General features: G+C 33.0%; 2 protein-coding genes and 1 long non-coding RNA gene across 3 annotated transcripts; 1 reads left to right on the top strand and 2 right to left on the bottom strand.

Moving 5' to 3' along the window:
* Positions 1-2,016: 2,016 nt before the first annotated feature.
* On the top strand, positions 2,017-3,220 carry LOC133284258 (uncharacterized). Its single transcript, XR_009747883.1, has 3 exons — positions 2,017-2,102; positions 2,703-2,745; positions 3,053-3,220. It is a non-coding gene; the product is annotated as an uncharacterized LOC133284258 (long non-coding RNA).
* Positions 3,221-3,771: 551 nt separating this feature from the next.
* Positions 3,772-6,240, bottom strand: LOC133284263 (probable mediator of RNA polymerase II transcription subunit 26b). The gene is made up of 9 exons (XM_061481256.1): positions 5,929-6,240; positions 5,613-5,681; positions 5,443-5,525; positions 4,978-5,036; positions 4,783-4,876; positions 4,653-4,693; positions 4,288-4,538; positions 4,118-4,211; positions 3,772-3,896 (listed from the first exon to the last, which is right to left on the bottom strand). The coding sequence occupies exons 1-9, from the start codon at positions 6,238-6,240 to the stop codon at positions 3,772-3,774; spliced, it is 1,128 nt and encodes a 375-aa protein (XP_061337240.1).
* Positions 6,241-17,735: 11,495 nt separating this feature from the next.
* On the bottom strand, positions 17,736-20,779 carry LOC133284259 (protein WVD2-like 7). The gene is made up of 8 exons (XM_061481252.1): positions 20,699-20,779; positions 19,687-20,280; positions 19,218-19,601; positions 19,038-19,093; positions 18,508-18,583; positions 18,334-18,396; positions 18,105-18,215; positions 17,736-17,951 (listed from the first exon to the last, which is right to left on the bottom strand). The coding sequence occupies exons 1-8, from the start codon at positions 20,765-20,767 to the stop codon at positions 17,736-17,738; spliced, it is 1,569 nt and encodes a 522-aa protein (XP_061337236.1). The 5' UTR covers positions 20,768-20,779.
* Between the last annotated feature and the right edge of the window lie 599 nt (positions 20,780-21,378).

Here is a 21,378-nt window from a genome sequence, read left to right as displayed (position 1 = left end):
GTAAACATGAATGGTTGATTGCAGTAGGCCTTTGGGTGTTTATCTGAGAACACTTTGTTAGATTACTGCCGCACATCAATGATGGCAAACATGACAACCTGATGCAGCATTAAAGGCCCATGACTTCATTCCCTCCAATGTTCTTCTCCATAGCGAGACTTTGTAACCGTTGCAGCATGACAAAATGACTAGGAAAAAAATTACAGAATGTAGCATGTTAGAATCGGAGGCTTTTTGCAGTAGATCGAACTAACAATTGAAAAGACAGAATAAATAGCAATGAGTCCATGTGATTGCATAAAAGAAATATATGCATCACTGCTAGTACTGAGCACTTACAGATGGATATGCAGATTGAAATTACAATTCCCCCACGTCTGAATGAATTGTACACCCAATCTGTCTTCTAAATATGGATTATAACTTCAAGCCACAAAACCGAACTCACCAAAAGCCTAGGAGCAAAACAGAAACAGAAAATTTAGATGGTTGCCTATACATAAATCAGGAACTTAATACCCATTGCAATAGCTAAAACCTTACATGCATATCCAGATTGTTTCTTGCCATTACCATATGAGACGGGGAATAGTACAGCTGGGTTCCCCATAGGCACGACTGATTGTGCATGATCAAAACCGAACCCAGCAACATGACCCCCATACTGTTGAAGTGGCCTCACCATTACACAAAGAAACATGTATCAGTTATGGCTAATACATCCAAGTATAATTTGACCGTTCTAACTTATACAGAGAGTAAAAGACAGAAAGAGAGAGTATCATCCAAAAGTGATACTGTAGACAAGAGTCAGAGAGTTTCTGTAGTATTAAGGGCCAGGATAACACAAAGACAAAGGTTTCCTTGGACGTTTATACAGGACATATTTTTGTAAGTATCGAAAAGCCAAGAGTCCATTAGAATTGATCAATGTTTTCCCCTTGATATATAAGGTACTATATATCAGTATTATGAAATTAATATATTACTTAAGACAACCCAAAATTGTCTACTTTCGTATAGCTTGGTAGCTTGGGACAAAGCCACTGAAAGAGTTTGTTCAACCAAGTAGTTTCTGATGTAACCCGAGATTGTCTTTTGTTGTTTCATACTTCACCCTGAGATTAACCCCCCCAACCAACCCTGATGAGTCTTGTCATAAACACACTCCTTGTCTTGTCTCCACAAAATTATAAAAGGGTATATGCTAATAGGTTATTGAAGTTAGTAGGGGATCAGTGAAATTTCTTTTAGTTTAAAACATTGACAGGTTGATTGGTTAGGTGATTCCTCACAAAGGTTGGTAAGTTTAAAATTTGGATAAATACTCTCCTAAAGTAATAACTCAAAGGGTTATGCAAGTTTCAGCATGTTTGTTTGCATATATATGGTAAAAGAAACAAAATGTCAACAGAACTTATGAGAGCCTCAAATTTTGGATTTCTAATTATTCAACAGTGTCATTATATTATATAATCGTAAAATTCTAAGTACTGAGTAGCTATGATATCGAGGTTTTTATGTGTCTGATGCAATAATTTGGTAAAACTATGATAGTGAGGCTAAAATAACTTGCGTTTGCTTAAATGTATATATCAAGAGAGAATGATGTTATTTCAGCTCAAGGGTGAAAACCACAGCAAAATACACTATCATTGAAAATTTTTGCTTAAGAGTATCATTGTTGATTAGGTGTAGGAATTCAGCTGAATATTCAAAAGACCACCATAAAGTGGATCAGTATTGTATATGAAAAGGTGAACATAGAAAGGGCCTTGCTCTGGCTTTACCTTTGATGACGAAATTCTTGAGGCATGTGGTGAGAAATTGCCAATAGACATGTTTGCCATTATTAGGTATACACTATGGTAAGCAAGACTGAAGAGTCTTTGAATTTGAACATGTTCTGTTTGGTGACAGAGAGAATATAATATACCAAGTCATAGATATTTGGACGATTCCAACTTCCTTTATTCATTCACAAGAGATACCATTACTTCCTCTGCGCCAGAAACTAACACAGCAAAATGGTTCCCTGGAATTCATTTCCATTACAAGTCATATACCAAGTACTGGATTCTGCTCTTGTGATTCTGCTCAAGGTAGCTACCCTTGTGATTCTGCTCTTCTCGAATTTTGATTAATTGAGCTCGTTGGCGATGGGATATTGGATGATTATAAAAAAAATAAAAAATAATAAAATCTTTTGATGAATTACATAATATGCATCTGAGTGTAGGGGTAAGTAAGATGACTAGTGAACTTAGATAAATTACTTATGGTCATGCTCTAACATGGCATAAAGAAATCATGCAGAACTAAAAAAGTTGAGATTATGGTTAAATATTGCACAGTTTCTTCAGGTAACTTCAATCAGTGATCTCACTTTAAAGTTTGAATCCATTGCCTTATGTTCATAGTGTCTTTGTTTATGGATCATATATCATTGAGGTTTAGTTCCCAATGTTGATAATGTAAATTGATGTAGGGATGTAGTTAGGAAAGGTTTCTGTCATTTCAGTGTAACATTGCAAAATATCAGCCTCTTCAAGGGTCTTTCAAGGAAATGTTGATATTCTTCTGTTTCTTTTTTAATTTTTATTTTGTTATTTTAATATAATTGTTAATATTATAGTTGTCTTATGAGCTGTGATATGATTAGATTTTCATCTAAAATTTTGTGGAAATCAATTATATTGCAGCTCAATTCAAGTATGTATGACAGTCATCAAATATTTCCCCCAGGTCAGAATGCTTAACCCTACATATTATGTTATATATGATCATCTGGAAATTTGGCTAGAGCTGCTTCTCAATTTCTTACTCTTGTTTCACCTGTAGCTGCTAATGATGTTGCTTTCTCCACTCATTCTGTTTTAATGAATTTGATTATATTGTCCCAAATTGCAATCTATGAAGTAAGTATTATCAACAGTTTTTGTTAAAGATTTTCTTTTCCTGTTATAACTGTAATGCTTTGACTTAGTGTTGAGCTCTTGATAATTCAAAGATAGTAAATTATCTGCTGTTTTTTTCTTCATGGCTTTTGCAGCGTGGAAATCAAAAGTTCTCCAAATATGCCATTGCAATAACTGCTGTCGTGTGGTTCAGTGCTGCTGTTTGTTTTTTCATAGCATTACCTAGCCAGTCTTGGCTTTGGCTAATCTCCATCTTCAAGCAAGTTTCACTCTTATTATGACTCAAATTTTTCAATCTATCCATAAGGTTTTAAATGTTAATTAAGCTATTCGGATTATGATACAGATTAATAAAATGGCTGTGATTAGTATAATTGTACTCTTTCACTTACTAAAGATCAAGGTTTGTGATTTGTACAAGCTATAGTGAATTAGTTAGACCTTGCCATCAGATTTTATCCTTGATGTGTGATATGAATTTCAACTTGATCTATATAATCTAGGTTCCTGAGTGAACTTCTATGGAAACATAGGGAAAGTACTCATATCCTTGGTATGTAATCCTCTGCTACTCCATATTCTCAATTCTTTTTGTGGTAAAACTAAAAATTTGTTGAACATATTTAAAATCCATTCAAGAAGTAGGCCTCATAAGATAAATGACACAATGAATGTGAGAATTTGCTTAAAACTTTGAAAATCATAAAAGAGGCTTGTTGCATGAGTTTATGTATTGAAATCATACAACAGTGTTTCAAAATTCCTATATACTCGATCAAAAAAGCTCTATCCAAGTAAGAATGGTGAATGGATCAATCTTCAATTCACAGAATGGCTAAAGCTTGGAAATCCTCTATCTTCGTGCATTGGCCCACTGCCTATTGTGATTCCCAGGTTTGAAATGTGAATTTCGTTGGCCACCCCCTTGCTTGGGGAGATCATTTATTTCCAGAACTTGTATTGTCCTCTGCCTCTTAGCTGCAAGCAACAATGAAACTTTCATCAATTAATTATGAACTTAGTAATGTGCCCCCAAATAAAGAAAAAATCATCTGAAAGTTGACAAGATAAATCCAACATTCTAGGCAATTAACTTTAGTGTAGAAGATTCTCTAGGAATGTAGAAACTACTGGACACTCTAACAACTTAAAATCAGATAGGAGTTTAGGACTTTGATTTTGGTAAAGGAATAACAAACCATTTTCAACTCGTTGATAACGCTCCTGAATTTTCCTCTTAGTGGCCTCTAGTTTTACTTGGACTGCAGCTTCTTCATCTGAAAACTTGGATTTCTGATAAACAACATTTCAAGGTCAGAGAGAACTCAAACCTAAAAATTAGATGCACAGAGAGATTTTTTATTCTTACATCTTTCTGAATCATGGGAGGCTTCTTTGGGATTGTATTGTTCTCTATTTTTGGCTGCATCTTTGGCTCCATATTGCTTTTTCGCTGCATAGTTGATTTTGGGGGTCTGACAGGGAAATTATCAACAGTTTCTGGTTTATTTAGCCTCACAGCAACCTCATTTTTCCTTGGTTGCTGACTCTTACTGTCCTTGGCAGTGATGGATGGCTTAATGGAAGCCTCAGACTTGAATTGTCCACTCTGTTGAGGATCTGAAAAAACATTCCCCATTCATAATCATATTCTACGATGAGAGGAATTCAAATCCAGAACTGTAAAGCAAAAGCTAGCGAGACTAAGCATAAGAAATTGCAAATTCAACTCACTTTCATAATCATCCATGCCATCGAAGAACTGTACATCATCCAGCATCCAACAGAGAGAACTAGAAGTCAGTTTCTAAATATCAAAGCTCGCAAGAAGTTGGAGAGAGGGGAAAGAGGACATTTACATACCTGTGAGAGTTCAATTGAACCAATTTGGGCAAGAAATAAAGCCCCTTCATCCATAGGAACAGATGGATTTACAGAATCTGGAGTGCCTTCTGAAGCTACAAATATTTAATAAAACCGCTTTTAAACATTTATTAATTTTAAAACGGATAAAAAAGCAGCAGGTTATTCACATGAAAGCAGAATTTTTTTTTTCTACCTGCAATAGCTGTGGTAGTGGAAGCCTTGCACCACTCATCTACCATTTCTTTCCAGCAACTACAAAGTCAATAAATTATGAAAATGTTTAGAATGCAAGTGAACAAATTAAACAGATGCCACATCTCAACTTGTACACTAATAAATAATAGCTGACTTTTAAGCAGAAGAGACATGCTACCATAAGTGTGATTAACTAAGAAACAGGTTCAGACTAACTAAATCTAATAATTGATGGTTGATGACAGAGAATTACAGATGGGTCAGTGCAACAACAGTGAGTGAATTGTATTAATCTTCATTTACACACACAATACCAGAATAGCAAACCACTAATTGGAACCAAAGAAACTGGTTACAAGCTATTTCTTTGATCCATGTAGAAGAAGATAAACAGGTTCATTTTTCTTTGTAAAACAATGATACATGAATGAAAAACAAATATCCAGGAAAAACTTATTCATACTCAATAAGAGTCGATGCGAGTTGCCTAATATCCTTTGATCCATGCTTTCGGAGAGGATTGACAGCCTTTCCAATCTTAGTTTTCTGGCAAAGTTAAATTTTGAGAATTAGAGAACTAAAAAAAAAGGGCACTGGAAAAAGCAAGGAAAAAATTGAATTGTAGGCTCAGACCTCTAGAAGATCAACTTTGAGTTCCATCAGCTGGAGCCTCCTCAATGACTCAAATAAGACAGAGTCCGACTGTTGTGACACAAAACAAAGCAACATGAATCAGGGACCAGAGGACATAAAAGAATTCAACGTTCAAAGAAGTACTAAAATGCCATCCATTAAAAACCATATTCATAAATTCAGAAACCTATCCGTTCAAAAATCTCATCAACCATCCAAGTAAATTGCAATACAAAGAAGCAAGAACTGATACAGAACATAAAGAAGGGAAGAAAAAAAAAAACAATGAAAAGAGAAAGAAAGAGAGAGGATATACCTCTTCTTTAAAGTTAAGAAGAAGGTTTCCGATCCTCAAAACCTCTTCACGGACATCTTCACTTGACCCTGCTTCAAGGGCAAGCCCATCATCAACGTCTTCATGATCCACCCTTTCACACCCCAAACATTTAGTCGTCAACATGCAAGAGAACAATCTCTCAGCAATCCCATCTCTCCTCAGCTTGAACTCCTTGGGGAAATCCGAAGCTGCCACCATGATGGAATGATGAATGATATCGAATATATCATACGACTTGGCAGTGCTAAAGTAATTCCTCCAATGATCCAGTGACTCAGACTTCATGGTCATTGCAAAATAACCACAAACCAGAGAATGAATTGAAAACCAGAGAATGAATTGAAAAAAAATTGAAAACCAGAGAATGAATTGACCAGAGAATGAATTGACCAATGTTGACGACAATAGAGAATGAGAATGAGAATGAATTGTTATAACCCAGCAATCACCAGAGAATGAGAATGAATTGACCAATGTTGACGACAATAGGATTCTCCTCCGATGCTTCTTATAAAGAAAAAAATCACGCGGTCGTAGCTATGATTAAGGGTGGAATCCGGAATCAATGCATAATTTATTATATTTTCGTATCTTGGGTTTGATTGGATTAATATTCGGCGGCAAGAAAGTTTCCAAATTTATTATCTTTTCGTATCTAGGGATTGAAGGGGATTCGGTAATAGAAATAAAACTGCTCATCGAATTTAAAATTTAAAATTGAGTTATTTCCAAATTGTTAACATAATTTTTCATTTAATTTATTTCCAAATTTTGAATTTATTTTACAATATAAATAATTTTGTTATTTAACAATATTTTTTTAAATGAGTTGTCTCCCACAATAAATAATTAACTTAATTTTTCATTGATTTTTTATTTCGATTTATGAAAGAAATTATTATTTATTTAATTTTTTATTTCCAAATCCTTTCCCAGCATTCCAATTTGAAATTTGAAATTGAAATCCAAAATTTGAAATCAATTCAGAATTCGAATAATTAAATGACCATTTGTGGTGGCAGACATAAAAGAATAATTAATTAATAAATATAGTTTTGAAATTCGAAATTTTAATTGGATAATCAGGTGTTTTAATTGCTTTTTATGTTGGAATTGGTTGTCTGATCTGAAATTCGAAATTTGAAATGGTTTAAAATTTTTAATTTAAATATGGATGGTGGGAAAAGAATATCTTTTAAAAATCGAATTTTAATCTTTAAATCGAATAATTTAATGACCATTTGTGGTGGCAGTCAAGGCATTTAATGTCCCACTGCCCATCACATTGGTATCCAAAAAGAAAACAGCTGTTTTAATTGCTTTTTATGTTGGAATTGGTCATCTCATCTGAAATTCGATATTTTAAATGGTTTATCAATTAAATTTCAAAATTATGTATTTATTTTACACAATCTGAAATTCGAAATTTTAAATTCAATAAAAAGAAAACTCTTTTCACGGACATGCATTCACGATCTCTATTCATGGATATCAATAGAAACAAAAACAAATTTCACAATTATTGAAGACCTGATTGTCATTCAATTCACAATTTCGTTACGGTTATTTTTTAAATGATATATACACAATAATGATATAACAAAGACATTATCTTTGTTATATATTTGATTCAAATATCATAACAATCAAGAATCAAGAGAGCTGACAGACAAAATAAATTAGATAATCAGGTGTTTTAATTGCTTTTTATGTTGGAATTGGTCGTCTGATCTGAAATTAGAAATTTGAAATGGTTTAAAATTTTGAATTTAAATATGGATGGTGGGAAAAGAATTTCTTTTAAAAATCGAATTTTAATTTTTAAATTGAATAATTAAATGACCGTTTGTGGTGGCAGATATAAAAGAATAATTAATTAATAAATATGATTTTGAAATTCGAAATTTTAATTGGATAATCAAGTGTTTTAATTGCTTTTTATGTTGGAATTGGTCGCCTGATCTGAAATTCAAAATTTGAAATGGTTTAAAATTTTGAATTTAAATATGGATGGTGGGAAAAGAAATTCTTTTAAAAATCGAATTTTAATCTTTAAATCGAATAATTAAATGACCATTCGTGGTGGCAGACAAGACATTGAATGTCTCACTGCCCATCACATTGGTATCCAAAAAGAAATCAGCTGATTTAATTGCTTTTTATGTTGGAATGCGTCATCTGATCTAAAATTCGAAATTTGAAAAAGTTAAAAATTTTGAATTTAAATATGGATGGTGGGAAAAAGTTTCTTTTAAAAATCGAATTTTAATTTTTTAAATCGAATAATTTAATTACCATTTGTGGTGGCAGACAAGGCATTGAATGTCCCGCTGCTCATCACATTGGTATCCAAAAAGAAATCAGCTGTTTTAATTGTTTTTTATGTTGGAATTGGTCATCTGATCTAAAATTCGAAATTTGAAATGGTTTAAAATTGAGTTATTTCCAAATTCTTAACATGATTTTTCATTTAATTTATTTCCAAATTTTGAATTTATTTTACAATATAAATAATTTTTTTATTTAACAATATTTTTTTAAATGAGTTGTCTGCCACAATAAATGATTAACTTAATTTCCATTGATTTTTTATTTTGATTTTTAAAAGAAATTATTATTTATTTAATTTTTTATTTCCAAATCCTTTCCCACAATTACAATTTGAAATTTAAAATTAAAATCCAAAATTTGAAATCAATTTAGAATTCGAATTTCAAAAGAGTGAACAATTTCAATGTAGAAAACATTTCAAAGAGCTGAGTAATTCCAATGTACGAATCAGTGGGACATTGAATGAGTTGTCTGCCATCATAAATGATTAACTTAATTTTCCATTGATTTTTTATTTCCATTTTTAAAAGAAATTATTATTTATTTAATTTTTTATTTCCAAATCCTTTCCCACAGTTACAATTTGAAATTTAAAGTTAAAATCCAAAATTTGAAATCAATTCAGAATTCGAATTACAAAAGAGTAAACAATTCCAATGTAGAAAGCATTTAAAAGAGTTGAGTAATTCCAATGTACAAATCAGTGTGACATTGAATGAGTTGTCTACCACCATAAATGATTAACTTAATTTTCCATTGATTTTTTATTTCGATTTATGAAAGAAATTATTATTTATTTAATTTTTTATTTCCAAATCCTTTCCCATCACTCCAACTTGAAATTTAAAATTGAAAACCAAAATTTGAAATCAATTCAGAATTCGAATTTAAAAAGAGTGAACAATTTCAATGTAGAAAGCATTTCAAAGAGCTGAGTAATTCCAATGTACAAATCAGTGGGACAATGAATGAGTTGTCTGCCACCATAAATGATTAACTTAATTTTCCATTGATTTCTTATTTCGATTTTTAAAAGAAATTATTATTTATTTAATTTTTTATTTCCAAATCCTTTTCCACAATTACAATTTGAAATTTAAAATTAAAATCCAAAATTTGAAATCAATTTAGAATTCGAATTTCAAAAGAGTGAACAATTTCAATGTAGAAAACATTTCAAAGAGCTGAGTAATTCCAATGTACGAATCAATGGGACATTGAATGAGTTGTCTGCCATCATAAATGATTAACTTAATTTTCCATTGATTTTTTATTTCGATTTTTAAAAGAAATTATTATTTATTTAATTTTTTATTTCCAAATCCTTTCCCACAGTTACAATTTGAAATTTAAAATTGAAATCCAAAATTGAAATCAATTCAGAATTCGAATTTCAAAAGAGTGAACAATTCCAATGTAGAAAGCATTTAAAAGAGTTGAGTAATTCCAATGTACAAATGAGTGTGACATTGAATGAGTTGTCTACCACCATAAATGATTAACTTAATTTTCCATTGATTTTTTATTTCGATTTATGAAAGAAATTATTATTTATTTAATTTTTTATTTCCAAATCCTTTCCCATCATTCCAATTTGAAATTTAAAATTGAAAACCAAAATTTGAAATCAATTCAGAATTTGAATTTAAAAAGAGTGAACAATTTCAATGTAGAAAGCATTTCAAAGAGCTGAGTAATTCCAATGTACAAATCAGTGGGACAATGAATGAGTTGTCTACCACCATAAATGATTAACTTAATTTTCCATTGATTTTTTATTTCGATTTTTAAAAGAAATTATTATTTATTTAATTTTTTATTTCCAAATCCTTTCCCACAATTACAATTTGAAATTTAAAATTGAAATCCAAAATTTGAAATCAATTCAGAATTCGAATTTTAAAAAAGTGAACAATTCTAATGTAGAAAGCATTTAAAAGAGCTGAGTAATTCCAATGTACAAATCAGTGTGACATTGAATGAGTTGTCTGCCATCATAAATGATTAACTTAATTTTCCATTGATTTTTTATTTCGATTTTTAAAAGAAATTATTATTTATTTAATTTTTTATTTCTAAATCATTTCCCACCATTACAATTTGAAATATAAAATTGAAATCCATAATGTGAAATCAATTCAGAATTCGAATTTCAAAAGAGTGAACAATTCCAATGTAAAAAGCATTTAAAAGAGCTGAGTAATTTCAATTTACAAATCAGTGTGACATTGAATGAGTTGTCTACCACCATAAATGATTAACTTAATTTTCATTGATTTTTTATTTCAATTTTTAAAAGAATTTTAATTTTTAAATTGAATAATTAAATGGCCGTTTGTGGTGGCAGATATAAAAGAATAATTAATTAATAAATATGATTTTGAAATTTGAAATTTTAATTGGATAATCAAGTGTTTTATATAATACCCCAAACTTAAGCATTTAATTGATTAAATTTAATTAAATAATTAAGCATGTTTTAGTGAGTAAAATTAAGTATAAGACTTAATTAAATGAATCTGAGTCACTTTGGAGTTAAAAAGTGTACTCAGTGAAAATTAAGGGGTATAAATGGGTACTGGCAAAAGTGCCCAAATATAAAAATAAAATTATAAATATTCCTAGAATAATATTTCAGACTTTTGGATAAAGTTTGGTAATTAATGGAGTTGAATAGATAGATGAACCAATACCCACTTGATTCCACTTAACTAATGTTAAGTGACTTAAAAGAAAAAAAGAACCCAAAACCCTCCCCATTCCCGTCGCCAGAAAGAAGAAGAAGAAGGAGGAGAAGAAGAAGAAGAGGGAGAGAGAGAGAGAGAACCCTAGAACCTTGAGTTCTTCACCATTTTGGGTGATTCAAAAGCCTAAACTACTCCAAATCTTCCCCTCATCACTAATCCTAGCTTGGTTCTTAGTGGGGAGTGTTGTGTTGTGAGATATCCTCCTCCAAAAATTCGGCCCATTGGAGAAATTGAGGTGTTTGAGAGTTTCTACCTCCATGGAAGCTTGAGGAACACTCATTCCTCTATTGTGTGATCATTGGTGGTAAGTTTCCACTCTCTTTCACATGATTCTTGGAGATTTGCATGAGTTTAGGGTTAATGAATAGTGTTTTAGGGTTTTTATGAAATGTTGAGTAGATTGGCTATGTTCAAGGAAGAATGAGGCTTAGAGTATGTTGTGAAAAATGCTAGGAATGACATTTAATCGGTAGAAATGAGTTTATAGTGTTATTTTAGTATGCTTTGATGTTTGGAGAAATCTAGGCTTGGAACTATGGATTTCCTTGCATTGTTAGCATTGTTTGATTGTATTCCTTGTGTTGATAGGATTGAGGCAAGAGGACCAAGTGGAGTGACCAACCCTTGGGGTTGTGTGCAATTGAGGAAAGCTCAAAGAGCAAGGTAAACCTTTGGACCTTGTGGTTGATCCCATTGAGTGTTCCACCATACTCCGTTGAGGAGAAATGGTTTATGAGATGTGATATGTAATTATGATAGTGATTGTATGCTCATGCATTGATTCATGCATTGATACATGTTATGATTGATTGATGATTATTGGTTGATGTTTGATTGTTTAAGCGTAATTGAGGAATGATTATAGAAGTAGCAATAATGAATGAGGTAATGGTTGAGGATTGTGATTGAGGTTATGAGTGATAGTATTATGATGAGGATGATTGGTAGGAACTTCCCTTGGAAACAGCCCTATGTGGATCTCCATGTGGTTAGAGCCTAAGAGGAACAGCCCTATGTGGATCCCTCTTGGAGGTTCCTAGATTGAGGAAAGGACTTCCCTTGGAAACAGCCCTATGTGGATCTCCATGTGGTTAGAGCCTAAGAGGAACAACCCTATGTGGATCCCTCTTGGAGGTTCCTAGATTGAGGAAAGGACTTCCCTTGGAAACAGCCCTATGTGGATCTCCATGTGGTTAGAGCCTAAGAGGAACAGCCCTATGTGGATCCCTCTTGGAGGTTCCTAGATTGAGGAAAGGACTTCCCTTGGAAACAGCCCTAGGTGGATCTCCATGTGGTAAGAGCCTAAGAGAAACAGCCCTTTGAGGATCTCTCTTGGAATAGATTGAGGAAAGGACTTCCCTTGGAAACAGCCCTATGTGGATCTCCATGTGGTAAGAGCCTAAGAGAAACAGCCCATAGTGGATCTCTCTTGGAAGTCCATGTGATGCTTGTGGATAAGAATGTGTTAAGCTATTATGATTATGTGTACATCAAAGTGAACCTTAGGGTGGAGTGATCTCCAAGGACCTCTGGTTTACTGTGATATATTCGTATATCTCACCCCGTGTTGTGGGGCATCATTTCAGGTACTGATAGAGGTGAGGTTGATCGAGGCAAGAAGCGTGAGTAGACTGTACCTGATAGCTGGACATGTTGAGTTGCATGCCATTTAGCATTTCTATATGTATATTTTGATGCCACATGATGTATTTTGGAGGACTTAGTGCATGATCATTGTAGTAGTAATGAGTATCTGATACATGGTTACTTGCTTTGATCATGTTCATTTTGTAGCTAAGTCCTTTGGCATGTATATGAGATTTGTAATTAAGACATGATATAATATTGTAAGTAATGAAGATATTTGTGTATGATGCTTACTGTAAGTTAAATGCATGAATGTATTTTTATGTATTGGATATGTTGAGCTGGAAAGTCAATTAGGTACCTTGTGCTAAGTTGGGAAACGTTGAGAAAACAAAGATTATGCTGCCCAATTTCCGTTAAATCAATGATGAGAGGATGAGAGTTGAGCAATGATATAGGGATATCACAAGCTTGTTAAATAGGTTGTAAAATGTGTAGGATTGATTCCCCAAGAAAGATGCATGAAAAACATGAGTATAGGAAATTGCCCAGAAGAGGGGGCTTAAGCCTGCAAATGGAGGCTTAAGCCTGCTCAGGGGGCTTAAGCGCCCATGAGGGGGCTTAAGCGCCCTGATGCACCTGTGAAGACCAAAAGCTTTCTGCCGCATGGGGCTTTAGCGCCCAAAATGGGGGCTTAAGCGCCCAGGTAGCGTGCTTAAGCGCCCTGGAGCGAGCTTAAGCGCCCTGCCCGCGTAGTTTTTCAGCATACACCTGAGTTAGTAAAATTGTCATAACTTGAGCTACAGAGCTCCAAATGAGGAGCGGTTTGAAACCACGCGTAGCTAACGAAGAGATCTACAATATAGTAGAAATTGTGAAATAAATAAGAAGTAAATTAATGGTTTAAAAATGGAATAAGAACATGATGTTAAGCTTGGTTTATCTGATTCCGCAAAGTAATATGGTTATGATCACGCAATTGGGCATTATAAATTCGGCATGTTTTAAAATGAAAAATTTAACCGGATTTTAATTGAACCCATGTGATTGTAACTGCGCTTAATATCATAATGCGATGTTAACAAACCGGTTCTAGAACGGGGTGTTACATTTTAATTGTTTTTATGTTGGAATTGGTCGTCTGATCTGAAATTCAAAATCTGAAATGGTTTAAAATTTTGAATTTAAATATGGATGGTGGGAAAAGAAATTCTTTTAAAAATCAAATTTTAATCTTTAAATCGAATAATTAAATAACCATTGGTGGTGGCAGACAAGACATTGAATGTCCCACTGCCCATCACATTGGTATCCAAAAAGAAATCAGCTGATTTAATTGCTTTTTATGTTGGAATGCGTCATCTGATCTAAAATTCGAAATTTGAAATGGTTAAAAATTTTGAATTTAAATATGGATGGTGGGAAAAAAATTTCTTTTAAAAATCGAAAATTAATTTTTTTAAATCAAATAATTTAATGACCATTTGTGGTGGCAGACAAGACATTGAATGTCCCACACTGCCCATCACATTGGTATCCAAAAAGAAATCAACTGTTTTAATTGCTTTTTATGTTGGAATTGATCATCTGATCTAAAATTCGAAATTTGAAATGGTTTAAAATTTTGAATTTAAATATGGATGGTGGGAAAAGAATTTCTTTTGAAAATCCAATTTTAATTTGTAAATCGAATAATTAAATGACCATTTGTGGTGGCAGACATAAAACAATAATTAATTAATAAATATGGTTTTGAAATTCGAAATTTTAATTGGAAATCAACTGTTTTAATTGCTTTTTATGTTGGAATTGATCATCTGATCTAAAATTCGAAATTTGAAATGGTTTAAAATTTTGAATTTAAATATGGATGGTGGGAAAAGAATTTCTTTTAAAAATCCAATTTTAATTTGTAAATCGAATAATTAAATAACCATTTGTGGTGGCAGACATAAAACAATAATTAATTAATAAATATGGTTTTGAAATTCGAAATTTTAATTGGATAATCAGGTGTTTCAATTGCTTTTTATGTTGGAATTGGTCGTCTGATCTGAAATTTGAAATGGTTTGAAATTTTGAATTTAAATATGGATGGTGGGAAAAAAATTTCTTTTAAAAATCGAATTTTAATCTTTACGTGCAAGAACCAGGAAGCATCTGAAGCTCGAAATGCCTACATTTTTTTATTATATAGTTATTTTGTTTTTAAACGTTGAAACAGATAATGACATTTGTCTTTCATGACCAGAAATTGCTGACGCATTGATGACATGACTTCTACTCCCTCAAAAAGCAAAACATATATTTAATTAAATTACCGAATAAGTAATTAAAATTTATAATTTTACGAATAAGTAATTTTGTAAATTTTAAATTTTTATTACCCAAAATTATAAAGTGAAAGCGCACATGTTCTGAACATCAATTTTAAATTTTAAATGACTTCTATCTTAATGACGTTTGTCCTATGTATCTTAATTTCACCCTGCAATTCGAATACGGCACTGTCATTTCCGCACACTGAGTTTTTTTTTATCTCGCGGACTTTTCTTTTCTATTTTTTTGGTATTTTTGGGAGTATCTCTCTTTTCTCTTCGCTTTTCCATTGAAGCACATCTATATACATATATACATATAAAGGAGAGTTTAAAAAGTTCTTAATTTATCTTCTCTTTTCTCTTAATCAAAAGTTCTTCCAAGCAAGTTGGGCGCTGTCATGAATAAACATCAATCAGATTTCCAAACTCCCCAAGTTAAGAGAAGAAGGACGGACCGTTTAAAAAATATTCTGAGTGATTCTTCGACCTCAGGTTGTCGTGTGTTGTCTCCCTTTACTGGTAAGTGCGAAACGCTATCCTTCGACCTGTTCATGGTTCGTATGTTTATTTTCTGTTACAGAAGTTTCTTTGTTGTTCATTTCTTTTTACAATGCTTACTATGAACATAAGTTGCACTTCTTTTTTACTCCTTTCACTATGAACATAAGCTGCTTTTGTTTTTTTTGTTTTTATTTTCAGTCATAACATATCCCTATTACATGTAGCTGTAGTTTACAAAAAATATATAAATAAATATATTTCTTCGTGTGTAGACTTTGATAAGTTGCTTTTGTTTGTCATATTGTAGAGAATCTATCTCCGTTCACTGACACTCAGGCCAGCAGGTATTTTTTATTTCGCTCTGAGTTCTTTTTGTGTTGCTTTGTAATGGTTGATTTCAAATCCTTTTTAGTTCCATTAGATGTTATTTCTGATTGTTGCTTTTTATAACATGTAGACTTTCTGGAGTAAGCAATGTACACAATCAGTTGAGCTGCAATAGACAACAGCTCCATAATATTATTAACGGTAACATTACGTTCACTGTTAAATTGTAGAAAAGTATTTGTAGTTTAAACCCTAAAAAAATAATATGATATAATTCTTCGTATGTAAATGTTATTAAAACCAATTTATTGATTTTAACTAACTCTGTCTGTTTGTTTAATGTAACAGATGTTTGTACAGTTGAATTTCAGAAACGTGGACTGCAATAACAGCTGAAGCAATCAATTCCATATTACCTCAAACAAATCACCGAGTTTGTGTATGGCATGTCTACCAAGAAACCCTCAAGCAACTAAGTCATTTGTCTGTTGGATCTGGTTCTTTACTAAATGTTTGAGCAGCTGTTTTTTTTATCATGAGGAGGAGGAGGATTTTGTTAATGCATGGAATGCTCTCCTGGACATGTATGATCTGTGGGAAAATGAATGGTTGCGTCAAATATATGAAAGCAGAGATCAATGGGCCATAGCTTACAGGAGACATATTTTTTGCGCAGACATGGCAAGCATGCTACTGAGAGAAAATCTTACTGGCAACCTCAAAAAGCACCTAAAGAATGACTCAGATGTTCTTCCATTTTTTAAACATCTTGGGAAGGTGTTGACTGATTGGCACTACAAGGAATTAGAAGCAAACTATGACATGAGCCAATGTATGCCAGCCCTAATGGGGGATATCATTACGTTAAAGCATGTAAGAGATCCATACACACCAAAGATATTTGAATTATTTCAGAAAGAATATGAAGCATGTTTAAATCTTGTGGTAAAGCATTGCACTGAGAGGGGATCATTGTGTAGTTATACAATTAGCGTACATGAACAAATACGAGAGTATTCGGTTACTTTTGATTCATCTAATGGGACAATCAGTTGCTGCTGTATGAAATTTGAATATATGGGAGTCATATGTAGCCATGCATTAAAAGTTCTTGATTATAGCAACATAAGGATACTTCCATCCCTGTACATTTTAAAGAGATGGACAAAAGATGCTAGAGTTTGAATTGTCAATTTTTGGAAGCAAATTTGAACATGTCATAATAAGGTAGCATTTCATTCGCTACAAAACTTCAAGGTAGTGAAAGGGAAGCCTATGTATTAATCTTGTGTGAAAATTGTGCATCATCTTCTTGCAAGGTTAGTTGCATTTGTATTTTGTATCCTTACAGATCAGAATATGGAAATAGACAATAACTCAGATTTCTTGACCTAATCCTGCTTTTTTTTGTATGTGCAGAAGTGGCGTTCCACAGCATATCCATTCTTCAGTAATTATTAGCCAATTTGCCTGTATCTCAAGGTTATGGGCCAATTGGTGATCATAGGCCAATTTGTCTGCATCTTGACCAATTTTCCAATCCGGTTATACTAGTATTCTGTTGTTATCTTCTTTGTTTTTAGGCGTTCACTAATATTTGAAAAGAAAATGTTTGTTACAACTTGAACCTATGACTTTTACCAATAATCTTGTACAATTCAACCCACCAAATCACTTAAGTTATGCCCAAATGGCATAGAAAATGTATATTAGGTCAACGAAGATTATAATAACAGTCAGAAGGAGAGATGGTAAGGGTGGAAGTAGAAGAAGGAATAACAGTGAGTGAGAAGGCCACCAATGTTGCTATGTACCCACCCCCATAATACAACAAGGGTCATACTTATGATCTTTGGTGCCAAATTAATGTCGTACTGCCCTAATTCCTTGAAGACACATTTACAAGTTTACACTGATCTTTCAGCTGCTAAAAGAAGCAATTTGTCAAGTGATACTGCTTTCTGCATCATCATTATTTGTAACTTCTGTCATTCTGGTTTCCATGCTGAATATTTGGTGATGTATTCTCAAGAGGATTAGTCAAGGTGCGACCACCCTTTCCCTGGAAATTCTTGGTGCCATTGTTTTTCAGTGAAGGTCTGTTTGGAGGTAAAGAATAGTTCTCTGCCACACCACTGTGGATGTGTTTTCTTCCCCCTTTAGGTGATGCAGTATGTTTCAGTGGGTCCTGCAAGACAGCAGTTGAAAACTTTTTCAACTTTTGGCTATTAGGAAGTATTATTATTAGTCACAACTGAATCATGTTGCTCTCATGGAGTTGAACTTGATAAAAATCTTTATATTTACCATCTTGGAGTTGTAAATAATTTGAGAAAGATACCTTTCTTGTCTCATTTTTTGATGCTTTCCTTTCATTGTAAAAATCAGGTAGTGGCCTGGCTTTGAAGCACAAGCTTTGGCGTAGTTTTCTAATCTCTATTTCTGCTTTCTCCTGCAAATAGAAGCATTTGAATGTTATTGATTAAACTGAATTCTAAGGTACAAACAAAGTTAAGATAATTCTCACAACGACATGTTACACTTGGTGTTATTTTACTTGTCACCCCCACCTTGAGTTTTGTATGCAGCTGCACTTTTTGTGCTTCATCAGCATTGAATTTTTCCTCAAGTTTCTGAAATTCATGAAGATCGATACACGAAACAAACAAGTTGTTTAGCAACCATATTAAGGAAACCTCATGATCAACTAAATAGAAGAGAAAGAAAATGATTTTAATTTTTGCCTTCTTTCTTCTTGCGGCCCTTTCTTCTGTCCTCAAGCTGAAAGGGGATGATATAATTGGGGATCTCATTTTATTCCTGCATGCAATAAAACATTGGAAATACTGATCTGAATACATTAACAAGAAAAAATAAAGTACCTTCAAGAACAAGAGACCATATTGGTAAAAGTACTAGCAAAGTTGCATGACCATCCAATCAGTTACTATTTTGATGAGATTATAATGAGTTGTCTGAGAATGTTTTTGTTAAAAGAATACCCAAGGCAAGACTAATTGTTCAATTATTCTTAACTCAAGAATTTTGGAATCTATTAGGCACTCCGAAAATTTTATTACACAACTTACTCTGCAGAGAGCAAGCGCCATTTAGGGCCAGCTGTATGGTTGTCTGAAGCTGATGAACCAAAAGGTGTATTGTTCCTATGATTTCACAAAATTTACATGCACAATATCACGATGAGAACAGCTAGGGAAAACATGAAAGCAAGCAGTTTTGCATTATGATTAAAAATTTTGTAGAAATCAGTTACCTTTTCTTTTCTGTTAATGGGGTCAATGATGAATGCTTTTGCATCTCCTTAGAAGCCTGTAATGGGAAAATGACTCACTTTAGCATCCTTGACAGTCATTGCAACTAGGAAGATCATAGCAAAATGGAAGTTGAAAGGCTAGTAAGAGGGTAAAAAGACATAGCAAAGACGCTGGAATACCATAGTTGGGGTTCTTAGAGGAGTCAAGCTATCCTTTGAAGCCTTGGAAGAACCAGCACCAACTCTTGTACTTTCAAATTTCCTCATGACTGATGCGGTCAATCTATTAAGTTCTCTAATGGGTGTAAAATTAACTGACATTTGAAGTGACTTATGAGTAGATCTCTCTTTATCTGCAGTGCTTAATGCAGCAGGCTTATTGCTCATTGGGGTAGCAATATTGTTGTCTCTTTTGAAAGAAATAGGAGCTGTGGATTTGACAGGTGTGGAGGTGAACTTGGAGGTTCCGTTAGCCTTTAACAACATGATGGAAGAAACCGGTGGTTTCTTCTTACCCATTGATGCCAAAACTTCATCATCAAAGTTAGAGCCCTTCTGCAATAACTACCATTATGTCATTGCCATAACCTCAAAAAACCAAAACAACAAAAAGAATCCTGGAAAAAAAAAAATTAACATAATAAATAACCTTCATTATTGGTGTCATAATTGGAGGAGTTTTACTAAGCTTTTCACTTTGCTGTTCCTTCTGAGTATGAACATCTTCAAGCAGGTTTTGCAATTCAACCTTCATTGAGTTCCCAAGACCAGCCATTTGTTCCATCTCTGGTTCAGCTTCCTCTACCTTGTTACTTTCAGGTATAATACTTGCCTCTACATTTAAACTTGAATCATGCTCATTGGCTCTGACCATGATATCTGATTCTGAGGTCAAACTCAAAACCTTTGCATCTTGTTCTTCCTTGACAACCATTTCACTTTTAGGACTTATCTGTGAATCATGCATGATGTTGTCAATTACTCCCACATTTTCTTGTCCTGTGGCATTGTTTTGTGAGGCATTGTTTGCTTGTTCAAGCAAAGCAGCCTTTTGAGCAGCGAGTTTCTTGTAGTGAGCTTCAAAGAAAGCCTTCTTCTGTGCAACTGAACCAGGTCTTGAAAACCTCTCTGCCTCTTCAACATAGCGGTTGTGGGAGAAACTAGACCATTTTTCCCATGCAAGGGACTCAGACATAAACCTCCCAAAAGAGATTGATTGACCAAGTGCATGAATTGGGTTGCTCTGAAAGGCACAAGTTTCATAGTTTTTTCAAGATGAACCTTCATAGAACATAGAAGAAGAAAAAGAGTCTTTTTTTTTTTATTAATTGCACCCAACAAGAAGCCCAAAAAAAAAAGCTTTAATTTGTTATTTTTATGGTAACCCAATTCATCAAAGATTATCAAGCAGCAATAAGCAAAATTCCAAATCCTTTTGAAGGGGCCCTCAAGCCAAAAATTTCAGGTAATTCATTTTGTGAAAGGAGAAATGAACACAAACTGAAAATGCAAATTTCCTCTTTTGTTCACATTCTTTCATACACTACATGCATGAGTGCATAACCAAAGTAAAAGAGTAACCAAAAACAAAAATTATGGGGATTTAAGAACCCAATAACACAAATTTTGGAAGATAGAAGTGACTGTTAAAATGAACTTACCTCGTTGGCTTCATTGGAAATGCCAGAAGCATAACAAAACGGTTGCATGAAACATGTTGAGTCTCCCATGTTTCAGTACAACGTAGAAACCTCAAAAGATCCAAACGTTAACACAATTATTGTTACGTTTTTCTCTTTGTTAGTATTATTATAATTTACTTTATGTGACCGTTTATTTGTACACATTCAAATTTGAAATTCAAAATCTAAAGCCATTGTGTTGGTTGTCTACATGATGATGCAGAAAAGCAAACAACTTTAACAGATTTAAAAAGAAAAAATAAAGTTTTGTGTTGTGTCGTGCAATCTTTTTTACTTTCCGAAGTGTGGGGTCCACTGAGAAAATGTTTGGAGGAGGAGCCTCAATCTTCTTCTCTTTTTTTTCACTTTGGTTTGGGCCCACATTTTGAAGAGAATAAGAAAATCTCCAACGTTCTAATGTTAATATGTTATTGTTGGCTTGTTTGAATTTGGTGAAGCTTTTAATTCGAATTTATGTTTGTTCTGTTCATATTAGGAAAAGGATTCTTTGATATGCATATTTATTATGATAGTAGATTCTTGTGTGTCAATTTCACATTATCTTTTTATTTAAAAATTGGTTATTATTTCTCTTCTTAAAAAATATTAAATAGATAAAAGGCTTAATTAATAATATATGAAGAGAAAAAAATACAAAT

The sequence above is a fragment of the Gastrolobium bilobum genome, unplaced genomic scaffold, assembly GCF_033153095.1.
Source record: "Gastrolobium bilobum isolate Gb01-03AN ecotype WA unplaced genomic scaffold, APGP_CSIRO_Gbil_v1 utg23084, whole genome shotgun sequence".
Taxonomy (NCBI): Eukaryota; Viridiplantae; Streptophyta; class Magnoliopsida; order Fabales; family Fabaceae; genus Gastrolobium; species Gastrolobium bilobum.
The sequence above is the reverse complement of the archived record's forward strand: the minus strand, read 5'-3'. Positions and strand labels throughout refer to the sequence as shown.

Excerpts from the sequence above, each read along its gene's own strand:
- LOC133284259 (XM_061481252.1), bottom strand. The coding sequence starts at position 20,767 with ATGGGAGACTCAACATGTTTCATGCAACCGTTTTGTTATGCTTCTGGC. Across the intron at positions 19,094-19,217 it reads CTCTAAGAACCCCAACTATG|GCTTCTAAGGAGATGCAAAA; the intron begins GTATTCCAGCGT and ends TTCCCATTACAG. Across the intron at positions 18,216-18,333 it reads AGCTGCATACAAAACTCAAG|GAGAAAGCAGAAATAGAGAT; the intron begins GTGGGGGTGACA and ends TTCTATTTGCAG.
- LOC133284263 (XM_061481256.1), bottom strand. The coding sequence starts at position 6,240 with ATGACCATGAAGTCTGAGTCACTGGATCATTGGAGGAATTACTTTAGC. Across the intron at positions 4,694-4,782 it reads GGTTCAATTGAACTCTCACA|GGATGATGTACAGTTCTTCG; the intron begins GGTATGTAAATG and ends CTGTTGGATGCT. Across the intron at positions 3,897-4,117 it reads TTATCAACGAGTTGAAAATG|CTAAGAGGCAGAGGACAATA; the intron begins GTTTGTTATTCC and ends TGTTGCTTGCAG.